This window comes from Oenanthe melanoleuca, unplaced genomic scaffold, assembly GCF_029582105.1.
Source record: "Oenanthe melanoleuca isolate GR-GAL-2019-014 unplaced genomic scaffold, OMel1.0 S001, whole genome shotgun sequence".
Classification (NCBI taxonomy): domain Eukaryota; kingdom Metazoa; phylum Chordata; class Aves; order Passeriformes; family Muscicapidae; genus Oenanthe; species Oenanthe melanoleuca.
The window spans coordinates 9,883,888-9,906,597 of NW_026612650.1; the positions used below are offsets into that span (position 1 = coordinate 9,883,888).

The 22,710-nt window shown below is 44.8% G+C and overlaps 1 protein-coding gene across 2 annotated transcripts; it reads right to left on the reverse strand.

Annotated features, from left to right (window-relative positions):
- Nucleotides 1-27: 27 nt before the first annotated feature.
- LOC130266046 (RNA polymerase II elongation factor ELL2-like) lies at nt 28-22,066 on the reverse strand. Of its 2 annotated transcripts, XM_056515371.1 has the most exons (8): nt 12,196-12,301; nt 10,561-10,665; nt 9,582-9,835; nt 7,395-7,519; nt 7,173-7,263; nt 5,588-5,858; nt 3,939-4,192; nt 1,253-1,501 (listed from the first exon to the last, which is right to left on the reverse strand). In XM_056515371.1, exons 3-8 carry the CDS (start codon nt 9,765-9,767, stop codon nt 1,436-1,438), a joined length of 993 nt encoding a protein of 330 aa, XP_056371346.1. In that variant the 5' UTR covers nt 9,768-9,835; nt 10,561-10,665; nt 12,196-12,301; the 3' UTR covers nt 1,253-1,435. The 2 variants fall into 2 exon arrangements, with proteins under 2 accessions (XP_056371347.1, XP_056371346.1); XM_056515372.1 differs by lacking the exons at nt 9,582-9,835; nt 10,561-10,665; nt 12,196-12,301 and adding exons at nt 28-109; nt 21,956-22,066 and having other exon boundaries at nt 1,408-1,501.
- Between the last annotated feature and the right edge of the window lie 644 nt (nt 22,067-22,710).

Consider the following 22,710-nt stretch of genomic DNA (forward strand, 5'->3'; position numbering starts at 1 on the left):
AGGAAGACAAGTGGCCACCAGCTGCTGGCTGGATGCAACTGTGCTACTGGCCAATCCTCTGCTTCTTGCTCATCCCAGGATTTGTAAAGCCAGAAGCCAGAGGCCGTTTCTGCAATAATAACAAAATAATTCATTAATCTATGATCAGGATCAGGTTCCCTTTCTAAAAAAATAGAATTTTTGAACATTCAGTGGTTGAACAAAACACATCTTTCTTAACTGAAAATAGCTGTCAAACATGAAAATCCTGCACGTAAATATCTGCTCTATTGCCTTCCTAGTTTCACGTCTTAGGACTTAGAGCATCTTTCACCAAGTCTACTGCTAAAAGGCTTTGGGAGGTAGACACTCCCTTCTGCAGCTCCATCAAAGGCTTCCCCAAAATGGGGAGGTCCAATAGGTTTTCTCTAGCTCCCAACTCCTGCTTGTACACACCAGGAAAAGAATCAACTCTTGCTGTCACACACCGACATGATTTACCAAAGAGACACCTGGCTGTTTTAGGGTTTCACCTGTTAAAGACAAGATCAGTGCTTCACTGACACAGCCCAGGAGTACAGGGTGTGGTGGTTGGTTGTCAATTCTCATCAGGATGAACAAAGACATCAGTAACATGCCAGCAAATTCTTGTGCTTTTGGGTGCAGCTGCCTTTACTGCAGCAGCCACTCCACTCTTCAGACTCAAAAGCTGATGGCTAAAACATTCTTAGATTTGTACAAGAGACTTTCACAAGTGGCGACTTATGAGCCATTCCTTTTTCTTCAGTGCACTTCCATCATTTGTCAGCTCCTCCCAAAAATCTCAAAGGTGCTGGCTCACAAGACACAACACACAACCACAAGCTCCCCACTCCCACTGAAAACATCAGGAGTGAGGATGAAGTAGAACAGGACAGCCATGCTGTTCCCAGGCAGAACAAAGGAGGAGAGAAAATAAGGCAGAGAAGAGGGAGAGGGAATATCACAATTCTGTGGATGCCAAGTTGGTCTGGCCACGTGGATAGTGCAGATCTGGAGTAAACAATGAGAATGAAAGCCAGAGAGAGGGAAAAGATTGAGAGGGCCCCATCGGCCCCACCCTGCTGCAACCCCTTAGGTACAGTCAGCTTTTGACACAGTTTTGTCATGCATGCAGAGCCAGCCCTTTGAGCCCTTCTGCAGGGAATGAGTTGAGGCTGGGGGCTGAGCTCAAGTCTCCAGGCAGAGCAGAATGTTGGCTCGGGACAGTGCTGCTCCACCCTACAGGACCCTCTCTTCTGATCACAGTCTTCCTGACAAAGCAGTCAGAGTGCCTGAGGCAGAGAATGCTTTGGCCTGGTCCTGCACATTCACATCACAGCCTTTACAATATCAGCAGAGAGCTAAACCTTAATACACAGTAGGGAATGTTAAAAATGCACCAAATACCTGAGCAGATTTTGCTGGAGCATCTCTCTCAGAAGGCCCTGGAGATGTCACTTGGGTGGTGGTGCTGGTGGGGGTCTGAGATGGAGCTGATTTTCTGTAAGGATGGTCAAATATTTCATGTTACAAGGCCTAAATATCAACTCTCATAGTTCTATCCTCGCAAAGAAAACAGACCTTCAATGTCAGGACTCAAGGCAACAGCATAAAGCTGAGTTGAGGGAGCTTTAGACTGGGTATCAGGAAAATGTTCTTGCCCCAGCTTGTTCCCAGCACTGGAACAGGCTCTGCTGGCCAGTGGTCACTGCAGCAGGACTTCACGAATCATGTGAACAACACTTCTGGGCTCAGGATGTGATTCTTGTGGTGTCCTGTGTAGGGCGAGGAGTTGGACTCCATGACACTGATGGGCTGCTGCTGACTCAGCATATTCTAACAAGCTAGGCTTCATCTCCCAGGCTGTTTTCTCTGAAAAGTTTTTTTTCCTTCCTCTAAAGACTGAACTTACCTAGAAAGAATTAACTTCAAATTCTCTCTATCGATTTTACTGTAGCCAGGCCAGTCAGTCTGAAGGGTTTGAAACAGATGCTCCTTCAGACTGAAGGAATTGTCCTTTGGATTCAGGTTGGCTACCTACAGGCAGACATTTAAGAAAACAAATGTCCATTATGGTTGCTATATGCAAATTACAGAAATCCAATTGATTTGAAACAGCTGTTTTTGGGCACCCAACTAGAACTGAGCAATGTCCTTTGGTACAGAGATGAATTATTCCTTTATCCTATGAGTTTGAAGCCATATTAATTTTTTTACAATTGGAAACAAACAAACAAGGAGCTCTATTCATATCTAACTAGTATTCCTTTGAAAACAATACTTAGTGCTTCTCATAGATGAGGAATGAGTTGAGTCTTGCAATTAAGGGATGAATATTATGTGTATGTTAAGGGAAATTTTATTGATATATAGTTTTGTGTTTGGGGTTTGTTGTTTAGATGTCCTCTGTTCTCCCCATAGTCCCCTTCCCCCAGGTAGTTGCCAGGGGACAGCCTTGGTAGTTGGGACATGCAGAGGGAGGGCATGTACCTGTGCCCCTTGCATGGGGTATCTGGGAGGAGGGAAGGCTTGTTACTCTCACCAACACCCAGTGGGCTGTCCTTGTTCTGCTATTCAGTCCTTTTGTTGTGTTTTGTTAAGGTTTTTAATACACCTTCGAAATTTTTAAAAGAGAGATCCGTATCTCACTGTGCTATAATGTGTAAGGAGAGGGGGTCAGGCCCAGAGTCCCTCTCCATGTGGCAGAGCCAGGGCTCATTCCAGCCAAGTCCTGCCATGAGAAGGCAGTGCAGTGCACATGGCTTGCTGTATTCCTTTGAAAACCAATGAGGTTCATGTCTTCCTCAAGACAAATACAAAATCTACTCGACGAGGTAAAATGGGGTAGTAAAACCTCAGGACCATGAATATCAAACGTGTTGATTCAGAGTTCATCACCTGACACCTGCTCAGAGTTCCATAGCAAAGCCCACAGGAAAAGTCTCCATGAATTTGACTTCTACAACACACTGAATAACTCATCAACACACCACCACCATCTCTCAAAATTTGACCTTTTCCTTTCTTTGAGAACATGATAAATACTGCTAATTTGGGTCTGTTCTGATGTCTCCCCCCAGCTTGAAAAAATATAAAAATAACAAATATACTCAGAATCAGGAATTCATGTCTTAAAAGCAGAACAAAGGTTGCATTGGAAGGGAAGCAAGTGTGTTTGTACCAGATCTCAGCAAGCTCAGGCTGCTCATTTTAGATTTATATGAGAAAAAACCCCACTTGCTCTGATGTCCAGAAAAGCCTGAGCAAGGCATTTCAGGGTGGAGTGCTGCTCACAGAGCCCTTTCAGAATACAAACCAGTACCTTGAAGCAGTTCATACCTCATGCAGGAAATTGCCTCCAAGGAAATCTCCTTAAACTTTGCAATGGAATAGGAGAAAATGTTTTCACCCTTTACTTTCTGAAGTGATGATCTTTGAAATTTTGTAATCAACTTGAAATCTAAATGTATTGCTTCAGTTGGGATGGCAGAATGTGGCTCATTAAATTGTGAATTTGTGTCTACTGTGTGAAAAATCCTGCTACTGACTTGAGCAAGCGCAGCAACAAACTTCAATGGTTCAGGGAATGAGTTCTTAAATGTCAATGTGGGATCAACTGAAATTATATCTCTGTTGAATCTGACTCCCTTGACTAAGTTCCCAAACACTTTTTTCCTAGCTAAAGAGGAAATATTCCTGCTTGCATAATCCTACAACAGCCTATGTGGACAGGGAATATTTAAAAAGGAAGGAAGGAGCTACTGCATCTTTCAAAGGGTGTGTATCTTATGACTGGTTATGAGAAAGAAATACCAGTGGAATTTAACTCAAAGGGGTATTGGAAAAGACACTAATTTAAACAGGAGAGGAAGTAGTAAAATGATGAACAGCAGAATAGAGTGCTGGAAGAATTGCTGGCACAAGCTCCACAATCTCACCTGCTGAAGGATCTTTCCAAGGGAATCCTTGTCCTTTTGCCTGACTCCATCTTTCTGCAGGCGGGCAAGTAACTCTGGCTCCTTGTAGTCCCTCAGAGCAAGTAAATGAATCACCCTGTCCCTGTAGGGTTGGCCATAAACAGCAGCACAACCACTCCAGTCAATGTCTGCAAGTCTCACAGGCATCATCCTCTTCTTCTGTGGCACAGAACCTGAATTGTTTCCTTGGCCTCCTCTGACCTCTGCTTTTTCTCCTAAAGTGAGGGAAAATCAAAATAAAATAGTTCAAATTGGAGATTTGGGAAGGCACAGAAGTTGATTCAAAATAATGTACCAAGATTACTGAACCTCTGTTTCTTTGGCATTTACAGATCTGTAAGTATCCAGATAGTAAAGCATTAAAAAGATACAGTCATTAAAAGATGGTAAAGGAGAGATGCTGGATGGGAGGGGTTTTGTGAAAAATTCTTTATATGCATGGTGCTTTTATATGATTTCCCCAGTTTGTAAGTTCAAGCATTGAGCTATGTCAAGAATGACATGGACAGTGGGATTAGGTGCATGCTCAGCAAGTTTGCCAGCACCAGAGGCATGGGATGCCATCCAGAGGGACCAGGACAAGCTCGTGAAGTGGGGCCCTGGGAACCTCATCAGATTCAACAAAGCCAAATGCAAAGTTCTGAATCTTTGGATTTGGGACAGCCCCTGGCACAAAGAAATGCTTGGAGCATGAAGGTTGTCCCACCTCGAGGGTCTCTCTAGGCGTGAGACCTCCTCAGAGAGGACATGCAGGTGGTCGGGAGTCTGGCTTCTCTCGGAGTTCCCAGCAAGAAAGCTTCTTGAGACGACCTTGTGTTGTTGCAAGGCTATTTATTTATCTTATCTTCTGAAAGGTTTCAATCAGCCCGACACAGGTCCGCTCTGCAGAGCGACCATTACAGAACTGCCCCCAGGCGGGCTGTGCCAAATCTTTTATACCTAAAACTACGTATACAATGTTTACAGACCTTTTCCAATGCCATGCAATCTCTTTACAATGTCCAGTTCTTTCCCCATCCAATCTGTGGTTCCCAGGATGCCTCCCCAACATGGATGACATGAAGAAGAAGGAAGAAGAAGCCCACCACACCCAGGTTCCTCCATCTTGACCACATGGCCCTTAATATAAACAATCTAAAAACCTACTTATTCTACATTCTAATATTCTAATTTACACTCTGCTAGCTTTCATGTTCTGCAATTCTTCCCTCAGTGTTGGCAAACTCTCCCAAGGAGCTAAATCCAGCCCCTGCAGCTCTTGGGCACCATTTGGGGGTCTCAGAGGGGTCTGCCATGGGGGTTTTTGCATCCCCAAAGGAGTCAGGGAAATACCCTGGACTCCCACAGAAGGTGGGGAGGACTTGGAGGTGCTGGTGGATGAGAGGCTGGATAGGAGAAAAAAAACCACACAGATATTCAGCAAAAAATAAAAAGGAAGCATGTCTGAAAGTGGCCCATCAGCTTAGTACCCTTTGCACTTTGATTGTGTGAATCCTGTTCTGCCTGGGTCCTGAGGTCTCTGGGCATCTCTTTGGCTTAGCTCATGGCAAGTATTTTATCAAAATCCAAAGGATGGGACTTTTTCACCCTGTCCAATTCTGTTTTCTCACCTTTGGACTTGGAAGTCTTCCCCTGCACCCTGGCAGGCACTGGGACTCCAGAAGGAGTCTGAATTTTATCTTTTTCTTGTACCCGAGGGGTGCAGGTGGAAATGGAGCTGACAGTTGGAGGCAGGTTCAAAGCTGAACAGGATGTGGAAGGAAGGAGCAAGAGTGAAGGAGAGTGGCCACCAGCTGCTGGCTGGACATCACTGTGCTGTTGGTTGACCCTCTGCTTCTTGCTTATCACAGGACTGTTTAAATCAGAAGCCAGAGGGCGTTTCTGCAAAGATAATCAGAATTAGTTTTGCTCCCATTCTGAAAAAGCTGCATTCTGAACTGGAAATGGTTGGAAACACATCTTTCTTTCCTAAAACAGCCTGTCAAACAAGGAGATGCTGCAGCTAAATGTGTTCCCTATCTCATTCCTACTTTCTCACCTGACTGTCAGCAAGTCCTACTCCAACTCTGTAGCTAAAAGGCTTTGGGAGAAAGACACTGCCTTCAGCAGCTCTATCAAAGGCTTGTCCAGGATGGGGAGCTCAGGTTAGTTTATCTAGCTCCCTGTTTCTGCTCAGACACAGCAGGAGCACACTCAGCTCTGGCTGTCACACACCCACACCGTTCACTGCAGCAGCCCCAAGCTGATCCCAGCGTGTCCAGGGCAGAGATGGGAACAGCAGGGAGCAGCCCCAGCCTGGCTGCAGCTGCCACTGCTGCTGCTCTCCAGAGCAAACCCTGCCTCACCCTGAGCCTCTTCCCTCCCGAGCAGCCACTGCTGCCACCCATGCACATCAGCAGCTCAGAGCAGGAGTGCCAGACATGGCTCTGAGCCAGCTGCTGGCAGAAATCCTGTGGGCACGGGGGCAGGTGGGAAGAGGATGCTGGGGCTGCAGCATTTCCTGCTCTGACTGGAACAGAGCTAGGGAAAAACAGAGCTGTGTCCTCCCTCCTCTATTTGAAGCAAATTCCTCCATGTATATAGAATATACCTTTTATGCACTGTATGCCAAGCTTCTTCCAAGAGGTTTGCCTTGCTCTTCATTTTAAGGCCCCCTCTTGATTTTAAGCCTAAAAAGTCAGAGGTATTCCCTGATGATTCAGAGTCCCCTCTTCAAACATGGGATGCGATGAAGCAGAATGGGGGCCTAAATGCTGCCCAGGGCAGAGAAACAAGATTCCTACAAATGCATCACTACTGTAATTTGTCCTTCTTCTAGATTTCTCTAAGATTTCTATTCAAACAGTAGCACTGGGATGTCCATGCCTGTTTTAGGTACTAGAGCTTCCAGACCATCAAGAGCCGTTCACAGACACAGCCAGGTACCAAAACCACGTACCCACCTTGTCCTTTGCAGAGCTTCCTATGCACTGTGAGAAGCAACTCACGTGTGCAAGCTTGTTGCAGGCTTTGAAAAGCATACAGTGCATTACAAAATATCTTGAAAAGCATGCAGGAATCCCATTAGAAGTACACTCTTCAGGTTTTGATGATAGAAACACAACACAACTGCTTCATATCACAGCTTTGATACCAAAAGCAAGTGGGATAATACATAATACATGCTAGGCAATGTTTAAAAAAGCGACAGAATACCTGAGCAGTCCTCAGTGGAGTATCTCTCACAGAGGGTCCCAGAGATGATGCTTGGCTGCTGCTCATGGCACTCTGAGATGGAGCAGTTTTTCTGTAAGGAGGGGCAATATTTCAGGTTGCAAGACAAAAATATCAACAGTCACAGTTCTTTCCTCACAGGGAAAACAGACCTTCATTTCCCACAGGGTTTTCTGAAATGGTTGTGGTCCTGATTGAACTTACTGGAAAAGGTTCACCTCCAACATCTGTCTATCACTCTCACTGTAGCCAGGCCAATCTTCCTGAATGTCTTTAAAGAAATGTTCCTTCAGACTGAAAGAATTCTCATTGGCATCCAGGTTGGCTACCTGTGGGCAGACATTTAAAACAGAAATGTTCATTACACCTAAGTGCAGACTACAAATGTAAAAGTGGTAGTGCAAAGCTAAAGCAAAGCTGAAGAGAAAATCATACACCAGTTTTCCAGGACTTTGTTTTGATGTGAACAACAAAGCAGTTGTCATGTAAGAGGCAACACTATTAAACAAGTGTAGTCCACTTGGGCTGTAGAAATTTGGATGTAAGTAAATCCAAACTGCTGCAGGCATAGAGGAAATGTGGACTATGAAATCTCTCCCTGCACTAGGTATCCAGGTTTTTTGGTCTTTATGGCAGCTTTGAGAGTCAAGGCACACTAGGCCAGAACTCTCAGTCCTCACCATTTGAGATAAATAGAGAGGCCACATTTTTCTTCTCTGTTTTCTTTTCAGTAAGACCTGAAGAGCACCATCTCCATGGGCAAATCCATATTTCTCCACCCTCAGGAGGACACCTGCTGCCCTCTGGATCCACCCAGCTACATTGCCATGGCAGAGCACAGCCTGGGCCTGTGATGGGGCAGGTTGTCATCATCCCATGAAGCACCACATGGCACTTCTCTCCTCAAACAGAGCTGCTTTTCTTTCTCAAGTGCCTGCTCAGAGGAAACTACAGCTTCCTATGGAAGAGTTGTAGGTGACAATCTAGCTAAAGCCACACTTCAAAAACTTAAAAGTAACAAAGATGCCCAGAATCAGGAATTCACTTCTTAAAAGCAGAACTGAAGTTGGGTTGGACAAGAAGGAAAGCTATGCCTATAAGATCTCTGCAAGTTCATGCTACTAGTTTTTTTATATACAGAAAAAAAATGACACCTACTCCCTGTGAAGTTAAGAAGAATGTGAATAATAGTTTTTAGGATGTATTGCTGTTGACACAGCCCTTTCAAAATGCAAACTAGTACCTTGAGGCACTTCAAGCTTCAATCAAGGATCTACACCTCCAAAATCTCATTAGATATTAACAACAATAAAGGGAAAGGAGAAAATTTTTTCAAATTTAACATCTAAGGAGCTGAGTGTTGGAATCTCATATACAACCTTAAGTATAAATGGGCTAGATGCATTAGGATGGCAGAACATGGCTTTCATTAAACTGTGAATGCCTTCAGGGTGAAAAACCCTGTCACTGCCCTGGGCAAACACAATAACAAACCTCACATGTTGAAGGAAGGAGTTCTTAATAGTCATTGTGAGATCAACTGAAACTGTATCCATGTTGAATTTGACTCCCTGCACTGGGTTCCAAAACACATTTTCCTAGCTAAAGAGAAAATATTCCGACTTGTTATGTTAATCCTTGCATAATTCAGCAACAGCCTATGTGGATGGGGAATATTTTAAAAGGAAGGAAAGAGCCACTAAATCCTTCAATCAGTGTGAATCATATGAATGGCTGTGATAAAGAAGTACCAGTGGAACTAAAAGGAGAACTGGAAAAGTTACTGAATAATAATAAGTGCTAAGGAAGGTGATAATTCAATCCACATGACAGCAAAGAAACCCTGTGCTCAAAGTTGGGCCATCACCTCTATCATGTAGGATTTGCCTGGAACACCCTTCCCTGGAAGGCAATCCCCACAGATCCCAGCAGAAGCTGAGTACCATTGAGAGGCCACCTACTCCACTCTAATGAAATACTGCCCTATGCAGTTTCCAAAATCATCTCCTCAGATATTTTTCTCAGGAAATTTTAAGTACTGCAACAAACTGTTTCACCCAATTGAGAATTTCACCCTCTGAAGTTACTCCATGAAGCAGTCAAACAGTGCAAGGAAAAGAGAGAGGCTGAAATAAGGCAGGAGAAGCAACAACAACAGTACAAAGAGTTTCTCTTTGCCAGCTATTCCAACAAAACAACAACAATGCCTCAAAACTTATGAAGGTTTTTTTTCCTCTCCTGTCATGGGCTTTCAGTTGGGGGGAAACTAGGTAAAGTTAATGAAAAATTTAAGCAAGGAGCATTTCCTAAGCCTCTCATGAGTTTCTTATTGAAACTCTGAAGTAAGACAGCTAAGAGTTAGCACTGCCAGCACCAACTCCAGGATCTCACCTCCTGAAGGATCTTTCCAAGGGATTCCTTGTCCTTTTCCACAACTCCCTCTCTCTGCAAGCGGGCTAGTAGCTCTGGCTTCTTGTAATTCTTCAGAGCCAGTAAATGAATCACCCTGTCTCTGATTGGGCATTGAGAAAGGGTACTGCAAGGTCTTGGGAAGAATTTTGCAGGGTTCATGGGCATCGTTCTCTTCCTCTCAGGCACAAGATCTGCAGTGGTCTGTGGGGCTTTCCTGAGCTCTGGTATTTTAACTTCAGGAATGGAAAAACAGAGAAAGAATTGTCAAATGAGAACTTGGGACAAAGCAAGGAAGTTGATTCAAAAAAACTGTTAAACTCTATTTGTTCAGCATTTATGGATCAGTAAGAATCCATAGAGTAAAGCATTAGGAAGAAACAGTCATTCAAAAATCTTGTGCTGGAGTGACACTGGAGGGGAAGTTTTTATGAAAAATTATTTCCATGCATGCTGCCTTTATATGATTTCCCCAGTTTGTAAGCTCAAACACTGAGCTATGTCAAGAATGACATGGACAGTGGGATTAAGTGCACTCTCAGCAAATTTGCCAGTACCAGAGCAATGAGATGCCATCCAGAGGGACATGGAGAACCTTGGGAAGTGACCCTTGGGAACCCCATCAGATTTAGCAAGGACAAATGCAAAGTGCTGCATCTTTTGGTCTAGGACATGCCCTGGCTGCCAAAGCAGGCTGGGGGATGCAGGTCTGGAGGGCCTGGGGGCTCTGGTGGATGAGAGGCTGGACATGAGCTGGCAACATGTGCTGGCAGCCCAGAAAGGCAACCGTGTCCTGGGCTGCATCAGGAGAAGTGTGGCCTGCAGGTCCAGGGAGGGGATATGACACACCAGGCACTGTTTTGAAACCAGGAACTCGTGCTTGGTAGCTGATGGAGGCCTCATGAGTGTTGGTGAGAAATCTGGGAGCTTTGTCCCTTCCATCAGACACACAGAGACTGACCTTTCTTTGCACGCTCCTTCAACCTTTCGATGTAGGTCAAATTGTTAATGCCTTTCTCCCCTTTCTGTTCCTTGGACCATGCCTCTCTGATATTTTCCTGCAAACCTAATTGCACAAACATCAGACAGTTAAATTATTTAGAACACTGAAAGCTTGCCAGTTGTACAGTGAAGGCACTGCTTATGTTTTGAGAAGTTAAATCCAATGTAGATGCAGAAAGTTCCCACAGCATTCAAGCAAAAACCATTGCCCTGCATGACTTCTAAAAAATACCACCTGAAACCATAACCAAGCATTAACCTGAAAATCAGGTAAGAGTTCTTCACACAGAGGATGGTCAGGCATTGGGACAGGCTCCTCAATAAGACTGCACAAAGTGCACCAGAGCTTGGGAAGCATTTGGGCATCAGGGCATTTGGGCACAGGAAGGTAGTGAGATTCTTGTGGAGAGAGGTAGACTTGCATATCCTTGTGGATCCCTTCCAGCTCAGCATATTCTCTGATTCTGTCACAAAGCCCAGTCCCTAAGTGCTACTGCACGGAGCATGTTGCAAGGGCACCCTGTACCCTACCAGCAACCAGACCTGTCTCACCTGAGTTTCTCAGTGCCAACTCAAAACAAAACTTGCCAGTCCAAATTCCACAATTATCTCACTACTTACAGATCTCAATCCCCATTAATGAATGTAAAATATTCCCCTAGAATCTATGTAAACTATCACCAAGAATCACACAAATCATCACTCACATGTGAAACAGAACACCCCCAACGAGAAATTTGTGAGTTTAGTTTTGTCTCTCCAAGAAGCCATGATGCTGCTGCCTTAAAATGCTCTGCACTCAGCTAAGGCAGAGCAGCAGCTGCACTTCCAGTGGCAGGGATGTCCCTGCAGGCAGGTGACTGCAGCCACAGCCAGGTAAGAGCCCCTTTTTCTCAGGGCAGCTGCTGTGCCTAGTTCAGCTCACAGCTGCAGGCAGCACCACTGAGTGCCTACAAGGGGAATATCCACTTCATGTCTGCCTGGAGCCAGGCTCCCAGGGGAAACAGTACTCAGAACAGATTAATAACAAGCGGAATCATTTAAGCACATTGTGTTTTGATGACAGTTATAGAATCTGTGGCGAAGATGACATCATTACATTTCTTTCACTTTCCTTGAAAAGAACCCAAAACAATTATTTATTAATAGCAACAGTTATTTATTAATGACCAAAACAAAATTAAGCAAATTTTTCCATAATGATCTTATGAAATTCTACATGGGACTTCCGCAAGGTCATTTTTTTGTCAATTTCCAATTAAGTTTAAAGGATAAGCAGAGTGTCTACATACTCCAAAGTCCAGTTGCAAAACCTACACATTGGGTACAAACACAGCTTACTTAAGTGCATTGGGTGGTCCAAACCTGGACCTCAGTGCCCAAAACTCCAAAGCAGTCAAGCTGTATGGGAACAAGGAAGGACTGGCAGGCTTTCCAAGAGGAAAACAGGCCAATGGCTGAATGCAGTGACAAGAGATTGCAAGGCTGACCTGAGGGCAAACCACCTACAGTTGAGATACCTGAACACAACCCTGCCCCAAGAATATACCCTAAAAATGAATTACATTGAGAAAAATATGAAAAGCAACCCTACCTCCAAGCGGGTTGTACAATTTGGCAACCTGCACACTTCCAATGCGCGATGCCTCACTGGCATTTGGCTAAAAGGAAAAAAGAAATGTTCTGTAAAACCTTTAGCCAACACCCAATTCCTGGTGATTCATCAGGCCTTTAATTTTAAACAAGAGCTCTATTTGAAAAGTTTTGCTGTCCCATCACTACAAACAGCTGCTCTGACACAATTCTCCCTCTGACAGCAGCTGGCTACAAAACTGCCCTGAGAGAGCGACCGTCACTTTGCCTCCAATGCAGCCAAGTGTTTGAGCAGCAAGTCATCCTTTCCCAATTGCTGGAATTTATAGGCACAGGCTTCCCTTGAAATCAGGTGCCTGAGTACAATAGAAGTGGCCAGAGCTCAGCTGACAAACCAGGTGAGAGTGGTTCCCAAAAAGATCACAAAGTCAGGGCAGCACCCAAGGCTGGGATTTATTTGGTACTAATGAAAGACATGCTGGAGGGAGCTCCAATAAGAATTTCAAGAGCAAAAAAAATTTTGACTCTAACAGAGGGAAAAACCTTTTCTCTTTCCTCAGCTTTAGATGAATTTACTTGCCTAGAAGTGAAGTGGAAACAGTTTATCTCAGGTTACTCAGATATAACAAAATTTGGGTTCATGCTTGGATTACTTGTGCAGGTTTTCATTGCTTGTTTAGCCTACGTTTTCTCCTGGTAAATGAATTTAATTAACTTTGGAATTAATTGTTTAATTAATCCTAAGCAGTATATTTATCATAAGCAGTGTATTCATCTTAAGCATTGTAAGATCCCACCTTAGAAAGTAGGTAGCTAGGTGTCTTTTGGCCATCTATTGTCAGAGTTGGATTGTTAGATCCCCAATACTTTTTGTTTTGCTAAACTAGCCCTGATAACCATCAATAAACAAAGCCTGAGGGCTTAAAAGTCTGGACACCTGGAATCTAGACTTCATAGCCCTCCAAGAACATATGACCAGTAGATAAAAAAGAAATGAATAATGACATTTCAGCCTCAGAGCTCAAAACAACTTGTCTGGGGAAAAAATATAAAACAGACTGAAAAACATAGACTTATTAGCATGAGAAGGGAGTCATCAATATCCTATAAAGTGAGAATACTAATTAATTAATGAGGAGAGTGTATCATTAAGAACCAATGGACAGGACTTTCTATGTTTACTAAAAATATATCAGGAAGTGGAAAAGTTTAGAAAGTGGTGTGTATGTGGCTGGAGTTCTTCACTATGCACCAGAGCTGGGAATAAAATAATGCCTAATCCTAATACTAAAAATATTACTCTGCCAGTGTTTCATTTCTCCTTATGTTTTTGGTGACTTTGGTATAAACATGGAACAATGAGAAGTCCATTCATTTTGACCAAGAGCCATTGCCAGAGCATGAATTGACTGAATGTCACAGACCCTGGCAGCTGCTCAGTGCCATCCCTGGGCGTCGCTTCCCCCGGGGCAGCTCCTCAAAGGGGCCGGGGGGCACCAGTGGGGCCCAGCCCTGCCCAGCTGGTCCCGCAGGGTCAGCAGCACCTGGCACCAGCACCATGGCCCAGCCCCAGCTAGTGCCACCCACAGAGCCCAGCACCCGCCCCTCACCTCTTGGTGCTGGCCCCTCTGGGTCACCCTGACGGGCATCGTGGGGGCCCTGCGGGATGCAGTGCGGGCTGGGGCCCTGTGGAACACAGTGGATCGTGCCCAGCCCCGCAGCTCCGCCATCCCGCTCTGCCTCGGCTGCTCCCGCTGCCACACAGACACTGATCCTGCAGCAAAACCTGGAAAATGTACAATACATCCTAGGAAAATGTGTTCCTTGTTGTTTGTGGCTTTCAAGGCTCATTAACAAAAATGGAGGTTTTTTCCATGAAACAAGTGGCCAACAAGCTCTAAGTGATGGCCAGGCCTTGGAAAGGCAGGTCACTTGTTGGCTGAATTTCCTTATTAATGTGTAGGTCTTGATTGGCTTCAGTGACATCAGACCTAGGGAAGGTTAGCAAGGCTTGGGAAGAAAATTGCAGCTTGAGTGGAGGACACAAGGAATGCAGAATTTATGGGCACCAGGACATTTGGTAGAACCCCCAAGAGAAGGCACAAACTAATAAACACAAGACAGCAACCATGCTGAATCAGCTCTGGCTGGGTAAAAGCTCATTCCAGCAGGGGCAGACCATGGCCACCCACTCAAGAAACCTCTCACTAAGAAGAAGAGAGAGACTGAGCATACAGATTAATTAGCAGGAGAAGAGAGAAGATCGCTACCTTACAGGAGACAGAACACTAATTATGAACAGAACAGGGTAACCTGCAGTCAATGAACATGAATAGCTTTACTGGCTAAAATGTATAAATACTAAAGCATTGTGATATTTGTCGTGCTGGCTTTGTGAATTTGCCACTGAGCCCCCCCTTTCTGCAGAGAACTGTAAATATTTACCTCCACTCAGTGCGTGGATCAGCCTCTTGAGCCCCGTGTGCGAGATCCGACCGATCTGGAGCGGCGCTCGCTCAGCGCTCTGACACCTCCACTCTGCTGCAGCTGCCCAAGGGTCTGACCTGTCCTGCCTGTGCTGGGGACAAGGGCCACGTGTCCTTGGAAACGGGGAGTTCCATGTTCCAGGCTGGCTGGGATGTCACTGAGGAGCTGGATGGGACACACCCGGGGCAGAGGGAATTCCCAATGGCACAGGTGGGAATGCCCTGCCCAGTTCCACAACTGACTCAGCTCATTTCCAGCTGCACAAAGGGACGCTCCAACCACCCCAGGTGATGCAGCTGTGCAAACCAGGGCTAATTGAGTGTTTCTGCACAAAAGTGCTGTACTTGGCTGTCTGCAAGGTGAAGGTGCAGCTTAACACCTCTCACTAGGGCAGCAAGGGGCAGCCCTCCCAGCACTGCTCCATCCTGCTGTGGGCCGGTCAGTCTGTGAGGCTTTGAGCACGTACATGCTCACTCAAATATCATCTCTTTGAGAAACCCCCCAGACCTTTACTCATCCCAGTCTCCTAAAAGGATACAAGCCAGCAGCATGCCCAGGCCTTCACAGACTCTGCAGGAGGAGCTGACATGGAAGAGGCAATACTGACCCTGAACACAATTACAGTTGTGCTGACTGCAGGTGGCCATTGAAGTTATTGACACATCTGGAAGAATATTTTATAGTTAGCTTATGATTGTTTTACTTCAATTTCCTCCATATCCAAGCTTTCTCCTGATTTCAGTCAGCTGGCACTAAAAAAACCTCTTGTCCAATCATTACAGGGAGAGGGAATAAAAGCATGTCATTGAAAACGTGTTGAATATGACCATCCAAAGCTCCTTTTCCATATCACAAAAATCTACTCTTTGTCTTTGAGACCATGTCTTTGTTATCTGCCCATGTCTGGTCTCCAGGCTGCCACACTCACAAGGGCAGTGTAATTTTGGGAACAGAAAAGAAGGAAGCAACTTGTCAACCATCTGAGCCCAGATCTATAAGAGAACTATGTCCCTCTTCGGGAATGAATGGATGGTGTTGCTAATGGATCTGCAGTTATGGACTATTGGAAAGTTTCTATAAACTATCAAAAGGATCCAAGGAGGTAAATCACTGGACTATGGAATGTTCAACAGACTTTCAATATCTTAAAAAGACATTGATGACAACCCCTGCTCTGGAGTTGCCAGATTTGACTGAACTCTTTGCACTGTCCATCCATGAGCTCCTTCACCTTGCACAGTAGCTCCACATTCCAGACTGGGAATGTAGGAAAGAACCCAGTGGAAAAGAGAATATTTCTCAAAAAACAACTAAACTATGTACTTGAGGGTTGGACAGTTCACCTCAGAGCAGGACCCACCATTGTCTCCATTGATAGAATGGGCTTGAAAATGAATGGGAAAAACATGACAGTTTCTGTGCCACACATGGTTATGTCTGGTTTGGAGCAAAAAGGACGTCACTGCTTATCCCTGAGCAGAATAACAATATAACAGGTGACACTCCTAGAACAAAAGATGTGGTACTAAAGAAAGCTACTACCTTGAACCATGCTATGTTCCTCAATCTTTCTACACAGAATCAGGATCCCAAGCAAGTATGGACAGCTTTGGGAGCATCCAGTTCTGTGCTAAAGTAGCAATAATGCACTGCAAAGCTCACAGTACAGACAAACACCCAGAAACATCAGAAACCTAGCAGCAGATAAAGCTGCTAGAGAGGTGGCAGGACAAAGATCTCATTGCCAGTTCTATCCAAAGTTGTGAACCTTTCCATATCAGTCACAGAACACCCTGATGAAAACAATCAATTAGCAAAATCCTTAAATGTCTCATTTAGTTCTGTAGGGTGGTGGCTAATAACAAACCAAAAAGATAGAGTGCCTCAAGCAATAATGAGACAAGCTGTAAAAGACAAACATAAAGAAACCCATTGGGGTATTGAGGATTCAGAAGACAATTAGGAAAAGCAGCTACTTGGTGTTAGGCTGACAGGGACTATGACAAATGAAATGTAAAATCGGCGTACAGAACAATGCACAGTTTTACAAAATATTGCCTTTAGAGATTGCAAAAAAAGGAAATGATGCAGGAGATTAATGCCAAAGACATTTTTCAGATTTACCTCAGCACAAAGGATATAAGTATATATTAGATGTAGTAGCCCCATTTATCTGTGTGGCCAGGGGCTTTTTCTTTTCTTACCAAAAAAGCTGGAGAAGTACCTCAAGAAATAATAAGAGAAATAGCACTCAGGTTAGGGATCCCATTTGGAATGTCATCAGATAGAAATTCTTATTTCATAGCTGAAACTGCACAAAATCAATGCAAAACGCTCCCAGTTACACGGGACCTACTTAGACCATGGAGGTCGCACTGCAGGGGCAAGGCTGAGAGAACAAATCAGAGTCAAAGAAGACAAAAGAATTGACTCAGCTCTCCAGAGGGAAGTCAGCCCCAATGCAGGGGGAACAAGAGTGAAAAATAGAGTCAACTGAGAATTTGAAGTTTAGACTTGCAAAAGCATGAAAATATGACTTCTTTATGCTGTGTGGAATTAGTTAGAAGATTTGCCGAAAGGAAAGATAAGTCATGAAGGAGTAACCATGAAAAATCCTCAGTGTCAGCACACTCTTGACAGCAGCACTCTTGTATTCTCTGCCAAGCAGCAGCAGGCACCAGGCCAAGGGCAGGCACCCCAGCAGAATTCAGCCCATGGTCCCCATGGCAAAGTTCCTTGTGCTGCTGCACACAGAGGGGTAGGAGCACCCCTGCACAAGGAACAAAAGGACCCAAGTTTCAGGGATTAGGGGGTGATATTTTCTTGAACTTCACTTGAAGGAGTAGGACAGAAGGGCAGCAACAGCTCAGGTGTTCAATCACAGAACACCCCAAAATATGTTAAGTATGGTGTCTTATCATTGTTACCATACAGAAAATTGAGGCAGCTCTAAAATATTCTTCAAGGATGAAGCCCCTTTTGAGTGTACCCAAATATTGTCCTCCGTCAGTCATTTTTCTATCCTTTCACAGAAAAAGGTTATGGCATTGCTGGCCACACCTCTACCCTGTCCAATGAATAAATTAATGACAGGAAACTTAGGATTAAGACTAGAATTCAAAGTTCCCAAAAGTCTGTGCAGGAATCAATATCTGTGTCTCTGTAGAAAGACTGGTTGTGACAGAGTATTTTTGAGAGAACTACAAAACAAAGTTTCCATAGGGATACCTTGAAACAATTTATCTTTCAAACCTGCTGAAGTACCTTGTCTCCAACACTTGTAAATGTGTTTTACAAAACACTTGCCAAGATCTCGATATTCCTTGGCTCATTGACAAATTGAAACCAAGATCTACAAGAAGTCCTGGGAGGTGCTTCAGCTGACAGCTTAGAGCAGCTCACATGCATTCCTCTGTAAGCCTCCAAAACAAGGTGATTTGGGGATGGTGTTGTCCAAACTTCTACACCTTCAACCACTCAGGACAAAGATCTTAAATTAATAAATGTTTTGGGTTGCAATGCCGGGTGTAACCAAAAGTATTTATTCTGTCTTCATCTGTTAAAACCAGGTGGTGCAGTTGTCACCATCGGGTCAGATGTGACGTTCACACACACACACACATTGAGCAGAAGAACAGTGGTGTCTTCATCCTCTTTACCCTGCGTGTTCTCCACTTTATATATTCTTAACAAAGCGTGATATTAAGTAATTGAATACATCACAATAGCTTATTATATTAATTGGTGGAAAGCAACTAGCGTCAATATATTTGTCAAATTTTTGCAAAAAATTAATAAGGCACGTATACACATTTACTTATGCATGTAGTCAAACTACAAAAATCTTTCGTGTATCTTTTTAAACCAGTTTCCATGCCAATGGCCATGTCTTCCTCCTTGCTATGGATACGCTTGGAATTCTTCAATTGTTGTTTCTTCTACTAACTCTGTTTGGCTTACAGGCCAGCTGTCAAGTCCCTGAATAAATATTTTGATGTGACATAGGGAAAATTGCTGCAAAATGCCGATCATTAAATGACCATTACATCTGAGGTAGATGTTGATCCAGCAGGGTCACGCCTCACTGATGGTCTGTAAAGGATGCCTGTGATTCTCCAGCAGAACACCATTTACCCACTTCCCAACAAATTCTACAGATCTTGTCAAAGTACATACTGCAAATCTCTTGCTTACAAGCATCTCATGAAAGACATCTCAAACTTGCTATTCACAGGATCCATCAGTAAACCAGCACTATATTATACAGGGATTTTTGCAACATGCGACTTGCAAAAACCCACATAAAGTAATGTGCTGGTTTGTGGCTATTTTTTGTTTTTTGGTTTGTTTGTTTGTTTGTTTTTGCAAGGAAGGAAATGAATCAGTTATGCAAATAATTCCTTGTAAGAACTTTCTTTGAGGCAACTTCCTTTAGACAAGACAAAAGTCAACCAGTGGCTGATTTTTAGTACTGACACATTGTCACACCAATGAACAGGTCGGATGCCCCTCTGTGAACACACATTTCCATGGAACCAAGCCCGGGAAGCTCTCTCCCTGCCCCTGAGCACAGGGCCGGCCCGGCCGGGCGGCTCTGCCCCTCTGCAGGCCTGGGCCGGGCCGGGCCGGGCCGGGTCGGGCCGGGCCGGGCGGCTCTGCCGCGGGGCCGGGCCCCTCCTCGGCATCTCGCTGGGCCCCGTCCAGCACAGCCGGGTCCCCCTGCCCTCAGCACGGCCAGAGCGGGCCCGTGGCTGGGCTGCAATGCTGCTGCTGCTGCTGAGTGTCTCCAGACACCGCCGGGCAGGGCAGGGCAGCCATCGCCCCGCAGATGTGCCGCAGCACTGGCCTGGCTGCTGAGATCCCGGCCTCCCGCAGCGCGGCTGCCCAAGGATCCTCCATCAAACAGCTCCGGCCGGACCGCTGGGATCTCATGGCCCTCTGCAGGCCTCGGGCAAAATATTAACTCTTTCACTGCACAGATGAGGCTTGCAGAGCTTCAGTTCTCTCTCAAGTGAGAGAAAAGTGACAGAGTGAAGACACACAGAAACAACATGAAGACACCAAGGTCAGTGAAATAGAAGTTCCAAGATGAGAGGGATTGAGGAGATGCCTCACTCTTGGACTGAAATTCTCTTGCAAGCTGTGGAGAAGATATGATTGATATATCAGACACTTTTTCCTGTGTAACTCATGAAATGCATTTTGGGCAGATGAATCCTTCCCAGCACAGCCATGAGCAGAAGCACCAGTGCTGAAGTAAGCAGCTGTTGAAGTACCTGTGATCCCAAGAGAATTTTGAACTGAGAGAGAGAGGAGTGAAGAAGATCCTTTGCCCCCAGGGAAGAAGAAGAAGACCTCTGTTCCAAGAGATGGAGATGATCTCCGATTTAGATGAAGAGAACATTTACTCAAACAGTTTCATCCTTAAAAATAGTACCTCGCATGTTTTACATGGCCCATAAATTCAGCTGTGGGAAGGCTGTGGAAAGATGGGAGGGACTTCATGATTGGAGATTTCCCAGGCTGCTGCTATTTGTGGAAACTGAAGCCAGAAGAGAACTGCTTTCTTGTGGAGAAGTCTCCACAGACTGACATGAGAGACTCATCTCCCTAAGTGATCTGAAGAAAGCCTGTTCTAGAGGTGAGAAAGTGACTGAATTGTTCTCTATGTTGTCAGTGGGAAAGAAAAGAGAGTATGGGGATGAGGAAGGAGAAATGTTCAGAAGGCATTATTCTGATTCTTCTTATTATTTCCTTTAGTTTCTGTTAATAAAGTTTTCATTTATATCATTTACTTTGTACCTCTGAGCCTGCTTTGCCTTCCCTCCTAACCCTACCTCACAGCAGGAAATTAGTAGACAATTCTAGTGGATGCACTGGCGATGTTGCCAGCACTAGACCCACCACAATTGGTGCATTGGCTGGAAATTTTAAATTGGCAAACTAAAACTACTACATGAAATTGGTGTTACTGCCGGTTTGAACTGAAACCGCCACAACTATTTGAGCATTTTCACACCACAGCTCACAAGAACAGTTCAGTTCTGAATGGCACTGACTTAGATGTACTGCAGCCTGAAGGATAAACAAAAAATTACTGCAGACAAATTTTACTCAAATGTTGATTCAAATAAAAAAATAAAAAAAAGTCACCCGGAACTGGAAACAGTAAAAATTAGAAGCAAGCAAGAACTGGCCATCCTTGACACACCAACTTCATGTCAGCTGGTGACATGGGCTATGTCACCCCTCTGCTGTGGATAAGCTTTCCCTGGAAGGTGAAAGGTGAAGGACCCCACAGCAGGGCTGGTCTGCACATCGGAGAATGGGCGCTCACTGAGCCTCTCACCAGAGGCTCCCAGCACACACCCAAAGCTTCTCTCTGCCCACCCTTTGGTGCAAGGCTCTGTGCCAGCCTGGCAGCTGACAGCCTTGTGACTCTTGCCTCCTCCCCAAAGGTGCTAAGCTTGTGCTTTGTGAATGTTCCCAATTCCTGAGTTTTATCTTATCTTCATCAGTGAACAGTCCAGGGCCTCACCCCAAAGGCCTGTTCAGGATATGGTGGCATGCTGTGCAGCTATTGTAATTCACTTCTAAAAGTCATTCAAAAAAATGTTTAAGTCAAAAATTCTAACATTTCAGTCTCTGATACACGGTGAGAAAGAAAAGAGTCTTCCAAATGAGTTGAGGTTTCAGAAAATGTATTTCTTTACAATCCTACCTATAATCCTTCTCTCCTATCCTACTCTACAATCCTCTATAATCCTTCTCTACAATCCTACTCTAGAATTCTAAACTGGTTGTGGAGCAAATGTCCCCTGCAGACCAGCCAGGATGACTGCTCCTGCAGTGGATGTGCTCAGAAACAAACAGTATTTTTGTGCACTAGTATCCTCTTCAGCTGAGGACTGGGAGAAAAGAGCCTCTCTTTTTTCTTTGCTGTTTCTTTCAAATTCTGCCACAAGCACCTTTGTTTTTACAGGCAAGGAATGCAGTGCAGACAGGCTCGAGGCAAACATTTAAACAGGCAGGGTGGAGAACAGCAAACAAAATACAAGAGTTGGAGTGAGAATACAACAGCAGGAGATAAGAGTACAGGAATAGAGAAGAGTGAATTCTGGGGCACTGGCAGACAATTCACTTGAGATGCTCCTGTTTCCACACAGCACACCAGCAACACAGAAACAAAGCTTGGCACATGAAATCTTTCCAGTTCTGAGCCCCACTTTCCCAGACCCCTAGTTTCCCAATCCTGTCCAGGCCCTCAGAAGCACCTGTGGGATCCCTGACCTGCCGACTGACAGCTGCCATCTCATCTTCAGACAGGAAGGTCTTGCTGATGGCATCGCTCAGAGTGCCTCCATCCATGTACTCCATAACCAGCCAGAGTTCCTCATCCACAGGGTAGCTGAAAGAAGGAAACAAGGGCATGGATATGAACGTGCATGGCTACGTTGCTGTTTGGATAGGACAAGGGTTGATGGTTGTTCCCGGGTCTCTTTGTGATGAGGACAGAATACAAGGAATAGACATTCCCTCTAGGCTGTGCAGTGTTTGCTGTCTGTGCAGTCTCGAGGAGAATGACACACCTCTGAAAGAGATGTGTAAGATGGCCAGCAAGTGAAAAAATGCAGTTTAGTAACAGTGTCACACTGTGTGTTTCTGGAAAAAAAGCACCTCGTGTCCCTGGCATGCACAGCAATGGAAAGGTGGGGACACTGTGGGAGTCAGCCTGACCAGCATTCCAGATCAAGCAGCCATCACTGAAGAAGAATTCTACCCCAACCCTAAACCTTGGGAGGCATTAGTTTAAGTTGTGGTGATGCCAGAAAAAAGGTTCCAAAGAGTTATGCAATTGCCTATGTTAATACCTCATGCATATTCTTAACCCTCATTTCCCAGCTAATTAACACCACTTCCAGTTTCTAGAAAGTTCTCCCTTTCTTGTATCCCCTTTGGCCCTTAGTTGGTGCAGTGTTCCACCCAGCCTATCCCATTGGACCCTACCTTCCCTTACTCCACCTCTGCA

What these genes read in the sequence shown, in the direction of transcription:
- LOC130266046 (XM_056515371.1), bottom strand. Translation starts at nt 9,767, where the DNA reads ATGCCCATGAACCCTGCAAAATTCTTCCCAAGACCTTGCAGTACCCTT. An exon ending in CTCCACTGAGGACTGCTCAG is followed by an intron (nt 5,859 to 7,172) that starts GTATTCTGTCGC and finishes TTATCTTTGCAG; the next exon opens with AAACGCCCTCTGGCTTCTGA. An exon ending in GAAGACTTCCAAGTCCAAAG is followed by an intron (nt 4,193 to 5,587) that starts GTGAGAAAACAG and finishes CCCTCACTTTAG; the next exon opens with GAGAAAAAGCAGAGGTCAGA.